Source organism: Talpa europaea, assembly GCF_964194135.1.
Source record: "Talpa europaea genome assembly, chromosome: 12".
Lineage (NCBI taxonomy): Eukaryota > Metazoa > Chordata > Mammalia > Eulipotyphla > Talpidae > Talpa > Talpa europaea.
In genome coordinates this window covers 13,054,174-13,064,380 of record NC_140079.1, presented here as the reverse complement: position 1 = coordinate 13,064,380, position 10,207 = coordinate 13,054,174, and the positions used below count along the sequence as shown (strand labels likewise).

At 47.3% G+C, this 10,207-nt stretch overlaps 1 protein-coding gene across 1 annotated transcript; it reads right to left on the bottom strand.

Annotated features, from left to right (window-relative positions):
- Positions 1-597: 597 nt before the first annotated feature.
- On the bottom strand, positions 598-9,247 carry POU2AF3 (POU class 2 homeobox associating factor 3; the record flags this gene model as incomplete). Its single annotated transcript, XM_084249814.1, has 5 exons — positions 598-969; positions 2,269-2,498; positions 3,883-3,937; positions 7,759-7,853; positions 8,800-9,247. The coding sequence occupies 5 exons, from the start codon at positions 9,245-9,247 to the stop codon at positions 598-600; spliced, it is 1,200 nt and encodes a 399-aa protein (XP_084105940.1).
- Positions 9,248-10,207: the final 960 nt, after the last annotated feature.

Here is a 10,207-nt window from a genome sequence, read left to right as displayed (position 1 = left end):
CATTGACTGATGGTAGATAGAAGGACCTAGTGATCCTTAAATGTCTTTCTCTTAGGGCTCCCTCAACACATACCTCCTCATCTAGAGGTGAGTCTGGCTGGTCTTGTTCTGCCATTGCAGCTGGTTCTGCTCTCTATCCCCAAGAGACCTCTTACCACATGAAAATCATTTTAAATTCATAATTCGTCATTGAGATTAAATACCGAAGAGTCATTCCTGATTTCCAGAATTAACTGATAATATTCAAACAATTAGAAGTTACTTTTGGAAAAAAAAGAAAAAAGAAATATGAGCCAAGATTTAGTGATACAAAATTATTTATTAGTTAAAAAAATTAGAATTTGTTCGTTACATAGAAAAGTAAAACAATGGAATTATTCCTACAAAAATGTTAACTGTAAGCATACAAAATAGGGTGGCATTATGATGGGGTCTGAGGATTTCATATTCACGCCTAAATGGGTTTCAGAAAATTGAAAATGGTGATGTGTCACTGTGAATGTGGTGTTCTGTTAACAGGTTGTGTTTTGTGTGCTGTCATTGGGTGTGTAGAAAAATAGATACACGCATGCCATGTTTCAAGTAACGTGATTTCTACTAACTATAGCAGATGTCACAGTTTGTTTCCCTTGTGTAAAAATCACTGGCGGACGCTGCTGAGGGAGCAAAGCCCACACAGTCTGTGCCGGGGTAGGGGAAACACTCTGACAGCCGTGTGCTATCCAGGTGGTCGGCCTCATAGGACGTGCAGTAGCAGATGGAGGTGGTGCCAGAGGGGAAGCAGTCATACTGGGCGTGCGAAGGCCAAGGTGTGTAAGGGTAGTCTTCTGAGGCATAGCCACAGTTTCTGGTGTCCAGAGAAGGAGGACAATTGTAATTCTCAGGAGCACAGGAGGGTAGCTGAGCCGGAGAGTAGCTGCAGTCTAAGGAGCCAGAGAGAGTGGAGGAATCTGAAGGCGATGCTGGGGTCTAGAGACAGAAACACCAAGGAACAAAGAGCTTTATAACTTACAGAATTAAAAGAATGGAGTAGATTTATTAACTCAGTAAGAACATTATGGGTTAAAAAAAAAACAAAAAACAACAAAAAACCTATACAACAAAACACCCAACCCAGCCCAAGTCTGCAGAAGTAATTTTATTTGCTGACTGCATGATTCCATGATACCACATTCTATATTTACCTATTTCTTTCCCAACAATAAATTGCTTTGCTTCACTGGCTTCCTTTGTTATAACCATACTTTAGAGGATGCTTTGTTCTTAAACCACAAAATCCCATTGTGCTTTAAGTCACCTGTACTTCAGATCCTGTTGGGTGCCACAGTTAAGCTGCAGGTGGCACCTTGGTCGTGGAGAATAAGGTGAACATACTGAGATAGAATGGGGATCTTGAATGATCTGGTGTTGGGGAAACCACTCTTACTATCACTGAAGGCTTGCCCCCCTGAGGAGAGACGTGCCCTCTGCTTTGTCTGAAGCAGGTCTAAAGATGTCCCTGAGAAAGCCTAACTTGGCGGGGAGCTGGATGATGGGGCCCTGCATGTTCTGTGGGATTAATTTCCCATGGCCTTATAACTCAGTCTGATACCCACACAGGCTTTTGACTAACCCAAAGAAAAAAAGTATTTGTGTCTTATTTTTATGAGCTTATTTTCAAAGGATTTAAACAATGACATGAGTACCTAAAAGGCATCTAAACAACTGGTACCTGCCGATGGAACCTTACTCCATTTTAAACAACATACTTTCAAACATTTGAGGTCCATCAAGACCAGGCACTTCAAATTCTTTCAAGTATTAGGGCTTAATTTTTTAGGAACCACCTCAGATCCAGTGAGTTCTTGTGCAGAGCAAAACAACCAGTTTGTAGAGCTGAGTTAGTAACTAAATAAAACAAAAACCTCATGTCAGAATGACATCTGTTCTGTTTAGAAGCAGCCTTCTTCCATTTTTAAGAACTCAGAAATCCCAGAGCCATTGCTTATATCAGTAATTCCCAATCGGTAGAGGTCTTAACTTTACAGTTTAAAACCCAGTAAATGAATATTGCCAGCAACAACCTCTTTTTATTGCCACACACCAGCTTACCTGGGCTTACCCATGTGGTTCTTTCTATCTGCACTACATTTGAAATGGTTCTCTGCTTGTTTCCTCAGATGATTTCCTTGCTGATGGCATTTTTGAGATGATGCAAACCCTCTGACAAAGCATCCCTAATGCGTGGTGAGCAATAACCAAGCTTTGTAAGGAACTGAGAGCATTTACCAGGCTCTGGTTGAAGCAAAAAGGGGCATCCTGGCAGCTGCCGGGGAAGTAGTGTGCAGAGCTTTGCATGGAATTGAGCAAAGGGTCCAGGTGTGTCTCCGTCTGTAGGCAGGAATCCAAGATCTGCTCGAGGTAGCTTGGGTTTTCTTCACAGGAAACACAGCTAGGAAGCTCTCGGGGTTGAAAATAATTGGGTGTGGAAGAAATCGGTTCATGTTCAAAATACAGCCCTAAAAGAGAAAGGAAAAAGATTTTTGTTTTAAAAATTGTGCCTATGGATTTGAATGGCTTTCTAGTCTATCTTCTGAATATTTACTGTGTCTAGGGGGGAGGGGAGCTGCCTTGGGAGCAGTAAGTACTTGGTCCAGAAAAGTAAACAGGTGGGGAATCTTGATTTCTTTAGTTGCTGTAGCTAATTCAAGTCGCAGTGGAATGAATCTGGTTAATAACTTAGAGATTGGCTGTAAGTGGGGCTAAGGCAAAAATAAGAGGTGAGCCGGCCTGTATCCAGCTGTCACAGTCAAATAATGGCTCGATCTGCGACTTTTTTGGACTCTAAGCCTCAACATTCATCCTCTCCCTGCAGCTCAGGTAAACATTCATCCTCTCCCTGCAGCTCAGAAGTGGCTGGCAGAGTTGTTAAAAGCTTGAGGAAAATTTCTGATGCCATGGGAAAGAATTCTTTGGATCTGGGGATCTTGCTTTCCTAACACTTTTCACACTTACTTGGTAACTTCTGAGGAATGCTACAAATGGAATGCACATTTTAAAAATGGGAAACAGCAAGGTAGAGTATCTATCAAGTACTACTTGTTTCAAATTACAAAAGCAGAGCTGCCTTAGTGAATATGTTAACATGATAACGGAATTAAACTAAGTGGTTAAATACCAAACAAGAATGATTCTGAAAACATGACTCCCTTTTCAATTTAGTATGAATAGGTCCAACTGCTGATTATTATCCTTCAATGCTCAAGGAACACAGGCTTAATGTGTGTCCATCCGAGGCAGGTCAGAATGCTGGAATTTCTCAAGTCTCCAGATTCCTTTAAGATTAAGTGAAAATGACACTTCAGAGGGGCGCTACCCCAAGCACCGGTTTCCTTATGGATGACCTCCTTAAACTCTTACTGTGGAGTGGCACAGGCAGGACTGTTTATGTAATAGTTATTCATAATGGGCTGAGAAAACTCACACTTGTTGGAACGGCTTTCTGGGAAGAGAGAAAAGAGGAGAGAAGCCCCTGCCGGCTAGAAATTACAGGAACGGGGGCCTCGGCGGCCTGTGTACCGTGCAATGGCACAGTAAGACAGATAGGTGTCAGAAAACAATTCTGATCATGCAGTCAAGTTGGTTACTTGGAGACAAGGAATTGGACGAAATGTGAGGAACAAACTCTTGGAACAGCAGAGGATAGACGGTTCAGAAATGAGGACAGAAATTGCCCTTGTTTCCTGCTGGGCTTGCATCTGGATTCACTGCTTTTTACACCTTCTGATTGGTTGGATTCCTATTAAATGGTGGCGCCTCGCTTAACCCCTGAATCAAGCACTGAAAGACTTTCGAGATGAACTTTTGAGAGTTTTGAGGGAACTGTAGTGCTGCTGGACTGACCTGCAGAGGATGGTGTGACTGGGTCTGCATGGTGGACACTGCTGCCTCCGGACAGCTGCCAAGGAAGAACATGACTGTGAGACAAAGTGAAACACAGGTTTATAAAGGGAAAGCTAAGGCATTTTATTAGAAACTGGTGGACTTCTGCTCTAAGGTAAGCAAAAATTGCTGTCATTAAATTACAACCCATTTGTGTGTTATTTAGAGTCAGCCTTTGTGTTGTTTGGGGAGTTTTTTTTTTTGCTATTAGAATATCTGTTTCTCCCACTTACATATTAAAGATGTTTGATTTTGATAAAAATGAATTTAATTGAAATGATTTGTATATTATAGGAAGCTAACAGTTCAAGAGAACTCAGTAAAAAAGCTTTTGAGTAAACTATTTAAAATTAAAAAGGCTAACATTTATTTAACCCCAGCTACCAACGATGTCATCAGTCATTTTCTCAACATTGTCAACCTGGCAGCTTAATTTTAGGAATTTGTTTTCCCAAAAGGACACAATTCCTAATTTGCTAATCCTGGGAAGCAAAAACATACCCACTTGCGTGTTCTTACTAGCTATGAAACACTGAAATAGAAAATATCTTTTTAAAGCTGTCATGAGTTGGGACGATGCACAGTCCAGCTCATGGTCAGGAAATATATCAGCTCTTTGTATGCTTTTTTTTCCTGGAAGTTGCTTTTCTTACTACTCTATTTAAATACTGACGTTTATGAGACTGCTCCTTTTTATTAGGCAGGCAGCCTACATCTTCCAGTTGAATTGATAATGGTATTATAGAGTAATTTAGGATTTTTTCTGTTTGTTTCAGGCGGAGGCTTTAAAGTTTAAAGGGACCCACATTGCTCTGTGATTGTGTGCTGGGATGTCCAGCTCACCACACCTCTCTCTTGGGTTACAGGTGATACTTATTTACTCCCTTCCAAGGAGACCCTGTGAGGCTGCAGTCAGCCACTGCTGAAACAGTCAGCCACTGCTGAAAAAGGAGGCGGTGTTCATTTTGAAAATGATCCATGCTGTAAAGTCATGAACCAGGAAGCTGGAATCCTTCACCAGCTCTTTATGCAAATATTTGACTGCAGCTTGAGCTAAAGGACTTGGAAGGAGTGGGCTTTAAAAAATCTGCTTCATTGTGGAGCGCTCCTGAACCCCAGTCCACCCCCGGAAGGGTCTGTTTGTCTGCCTCCCCACGTTATCTCCCCCAGGTATGTTTACAATATCCTACTTGATATTATCTTTCTAGTCATGAGTTCACTTTCTGCTTCGCTCCAGGAATACAAAGAAAGGCACCTCTCTCTCTTAGATTTCAGTCAGCACCAAAATCCACAATCTACAATTCATAAAAACACATCAAGGGTGTTTCAAAAAATGTAAAAAGTAAAGGGTAAATTATATCTTCTGATAAGTGCTAACTCAAGTTTCACTTCATTCTAAAGGTAAAAGGTGTGTGTGATGTTTGCAAATTAATCTGGATGAAATAAACAGCTTTTAAAATCAGATTTACAAGTCTGGCATGCACACGTTTCTGTTGGCACTGTTTGAAACGTATTTGTCTTAATCTGTGACTTCCATTCACAATTGCCTTCTTAAAATTTCAAATTGTGATGACTACTCTGAGTTTATAGCAAAGAGAGATACATTTCTCCCCCCTTTGTATATTTGATAAAAATACTTCTGTCCTTGACTTAAAGCTTCCAGAGGTGTCCTTCAACAACTGAACAAATAGGGGATCATCTCTAATCAATTTCAAGGGTCTGTACTAAGGAGCAGACAGACAATTATATGTCTGGCATCTGCCATTCTTGCTGATCAAGTACACTCTCACAGCTTTCTAGAATCCCAAGTTCTTCTGACGGGTCCTAGTGAGGGATTTTCCATCTGGCTCTCATAATTAGATCATCTGTGTTGACCCGGATGTGCCTGTGAGGGCATGGGGGCAGGAGCATCTTCCAGGAAGCAAAGGAGCACACACTTTGTTCCGCAGGTACCTCTCTACAAGGCACTGGCTCAGAAGTGTGGCTTTGCTAGTCAAACTGCTCCACAGGACAGGTACAAGTGAAATGTTTACCCTTGCTTTCGTTCCTGCAGCTAGCCCAGCAGGGGACCAGTGGCCAAACCAACCTATAAGAGGACAATAGTCAGAGCATCGCCATGTCCACATGAGACTTCTCCAGGTGCAGCTGAAGCAGACTCTACCATGTACCAAAGCGCCTTAATGAAAGATTACATTTTGTTATGAACATCTTGATGATTTTTTTGTTATTGTTTATTCTTTCCCAATTCCCTTGTTCCTTCTTCTATTTCTTTAAAAGTAACCATCTCTGAACTGAAGGGATAGATGACTGAGACTACCAGACTCCTGCTCAGCACAGCTTGATCTCCAGAAAGGTGAATATTTAGGAAGCCAATTAAGTGGGTAGTATTTTTTTTTTTATATTAAGAGTAAGAAGACCTTGATCTTACTTTTAATTTAACTCCACCATTAGGAACAGCTAAAAACTCTGAACTTCTGTCTCCTGTACAGAGGCAAACAGATGTCTGATCTACTCTTAGTTGCTATAAGAACTAAATGAAATTATGAGTATGCAAAATTGCTTTAAATTAACCATTGTAAAACTTTCTACAAATGGAAGTGAGTCTTCATGTGTTAGCTGACATTCTGCATAGGGAGGGCCTAACTTCTTTGGCCAATGAGTCATCACAGCAAGCTCACACATGAATTTTCAACTTTGAGCAAAGGGTGTGAATGAGCATTACTGGATAGCTGGCTTTCAGTCCTCGGTTATAATTTTACTTTAGTTGCTTTTCACCAATAATAAAAATGATAGCTAATAGTTACCGAGCACTTACTACATACAAAGCACTCTCCTAAATGCTTCACCTGCAAAATCCTATTTGCTACTGTTTAAAGATGAGGAAACAGAGGCAAGAGAGACTGAATAATATGCTCCAGGATACACACTCATTCCCGAACCTGGGCTTACCCCTCCTACATCATGTACCTCTTCCCACAGGCCTGTCTTGGGAAGTCCTGCATTGCACACCAACAGCACCAGGCACTGAAACTGTTGTGGAGCAGTTGTCAAGTAGCTGGGGATAGGACCAGTGCTGACACTGGCCCCGCTGTCAGATCCCACACATACCTGGGCACAAGCAAGGGTACAGGGCTTTCAGCCAATCATTGCCCTCTCCTAGAGCATAACCCTACATGTAGTTTATTTGGTGCTGTTGCTGCCCCAAGCACCCTGGGCAGTACTGTCTGCTCTAGAATGTATACTGTGAGTCCTGGGACCACCCAGATCAAGCTTGTGACAATGTGGAAATGCTTAGGGCTTCATTACTCCGTAAAGACATTATTCTATATTCCAAGATGTCTCTTCTGCAGAGAAGGCCCTTTTCTGCTGGAAATGTTCAGTGACTGTTGATTTACAAATATATGGCTGAATTTACAAATAAAGGGTGGGGAGATGGTTCCACAGGGATTCTCTGCTTGAAGGGTTTCTGAAAATGAAGTGAATTGCTCAGAGACATTTTCTTTGAGTGTGTGAGGATACACATGTCCTGTCTCCCAGAATAACAATTCACTCACCAGCCAGCTGCACTTTCCCCAACAGGCCCAAGGGGCCCTTTATACATAACTCGAATCAGTGAGGGACAGGTTCCTCCAAGTCCTGAGCCCCATAATGTGTCCCAACTGCTTTTTGTGGCTTCCTTGGTGAACCGGCATGAAGTAGACACAGAAGTTATAAGAACAGCTGAAGTAGGCCCACTGGGGACAGTGACTAGGACCTAAGGTGCTGTTCAAACCTTGCCAGCCCCAGGGCTGAACGAGGCCTAACAGGAATTGGGAGTAGGAAAAGGTTCATGCTTACGGTTACCCCTGAGGCTGCTTGGTGTGCCCTTCTCTGCTGCAGCAGCTCCTTCACCGTGATCTTCACACGAACGCCTTGATACACCTTCGGTTTTTCTGGGGAAAGGCAACAAAGTCAGTGGTCAAGTGCAAGGTGTCAGGCTGGGGTGTAAGGTTCCTCTTTATAGACATGGCACCCGAGGCCAGGGGTCTAGGTTTGAAGAATGCAAAGAGAATGCTAAGAGACACATGGGAAAGAACCCCAAATTTATCATACTTAAAAGGATGGAGAGAGGCTGGGTGTGGTTCAGGGCCCCTAGTAGTAAGGAACCCATGGAAATCTGTGGGGTAAGCTGCTCCAGGACAGGTCCTATTCCTGGACCATCAGCACACAGGTTTTCTGCTCAGGAATGTGGAGACCAGCTAGTGGTTTGCAGGAGTTGGTGCTGGTGGTTAACCAACTTAGTGAAACAAGCTGCCAGCCAGGGAGTAGGCCTATCTGCTGGTCTAGGGAGAGGGTCTCCTTATGGACCCGGGGAGGAGGAGCTCTCTCTCCTTGGTAGCAGCTCACCTAGCTGATTATCACCAGACAAGCGGCTCCCCAGCCACCCCCCCCCCCCCCCCCCCCCCACTGATGCTCTCACAGGTACAGAAACTCATCAGCTCAAGCCAGTTGTGGCTTCTGGGGACGCTCTGACCTCTACATGCCCTTGGTCTGTAGGCCAACCTGGGGCAAGCAATGGCCAGGCGGGCATTGGCGAGTCCTGTCCTTAGGCCAGGGAGGGGCTGCTACACCGAGCCTAGGAAAGAGGCCCGGCCAGGGGGACCTCCCCCGACCCCACTCCTGTCTTTCCTTGTCTTCTGCCGGGTCTGTGGCTCCCTCGCCTGCCTCTTCTCAGCCTTTCCTGCCCTTCCTGCTCTCCATCTTTCCCTCCCCCTCCTTCGGCCCCACTCGGCTTTCCCCTTCTCCTCTCCCCCCCTCCCCTTCGGTGCAGGCATTTCTCGGCGGCGCACGGAGGCTCCCGGCGGAGTCCGCGCGGTGCCAGCTCCGAGCAAAGCCTGCCCGGGCGCCGGCCGGCTGAGCCGCCGCTGGGAGCCGCGCTCGTGGGGGTGCCGGCCCCGGACCTGGCGGGGCCGAGTCGGACGCAGCGGCGGGCGCGAGCGGCCCAGCGCCCCGAGGGGTCGGCGGCCGGGGAGTCCGGGCGCGCGGGGAGACGGGCAGCTGCGGCCCCAGGAGGGCCCCGCTGAGCCGCAGTGAGTAGGGCGGGCCGGGAGGCCGGGCCCATCGGGCGCCTCTCGCGGTCGGGGGTGCCCCGGGAGCCAGCGCCCCTCCGGCCCCGGCCTCGACCCTGGAGCGCGCGCCTCGGGCAGCGCGGGGAGGGGCCTGGCGGGGGCGGCCGCGCGCGGCGCGCGGGCTGCGGGTGGCAGTGGCAGGTCGCCAGCGCCTCGCCTGGTCGCCGCGGAGACCGCAGCCGGCCAGCAGGGACCCTCCTCAAACTCGCCACCACCATCGCCACCTCTTCCAGCCTCCCCGACTAAGTCCGGGGAGCGAGGGCCCCCCAGGGAAGGCGAGCGCGCGCAGCGCTGCAGCGCAGATGCAGAAACCCCGCGGCCGGCTCGCAGGGCCTGGGCGCTGCGCCCTCTCCGCGGTCCAGTCTTTCCCCTCAACTCCCTCGCCGGCTCTGCGGGCAGCAGGAGGGGTTCGGGGTCCGTGCAGGGACCGCCGCCGCTCAGCTCTGCACGGCCGGCGCGCCCTGCTCGCGTCCCGGCCTCACGGCGAGTCTCTAGCTCCCCCCGCTGCCGCTTCGGGGCGCGCAGAGCCCGCGCGGCCAAGTTCCAGGGGCGCAGCTCTGGCAAAGCGCGCGGGTGGGGGACCCGGGGACGCGGACGTCCGCAGCGGCCAGCTCGGCCTCTGGGCCTCTGCCCTGGCTCGCGGGCACCAAGCGAGAGAGGCCACAGCAGCACCTGTGCGCTCTCGAGATTCCCGGCTCATTCTTGCATACACTGACTTTGTGCCTCTCTGTTCTGTGCAGGCAAAGCGGTGGAAATACACCCCGGATCAAAAAGCCCCAGGCCCGTGTGACCCTACCCCCGGGAGAAGCAGCCGAATTACCAGACATCGTGGTCAGCAGAAGCTGGGTCGGTGGCTGGATGCTGCAGCTTTAGAGACTCAGCGCCTGGGAGGCTCCTGTGCAAGGAGAGAAGCAGAGATGCAACATTTTTAAAGTTTCACAAAGCATCCAGCTGCACCCAGGTTCCTGGAGCAGGAGACAAACAGAATTAATGTTTTATACCTTCGGGTATAGGTTTGAGATTTTCCCCCCTCATGCCAAGTATTTAAAACCTCTAGAAACCCATGATTTGACAATCAATGATTGCGCGATACTTTCAATTTGAATATTCAAAGGCTTAACAAAATGGACTATCTTCTGCAGAAATCCTGCACACAGGCACCCCACAGAGAGTCCAAA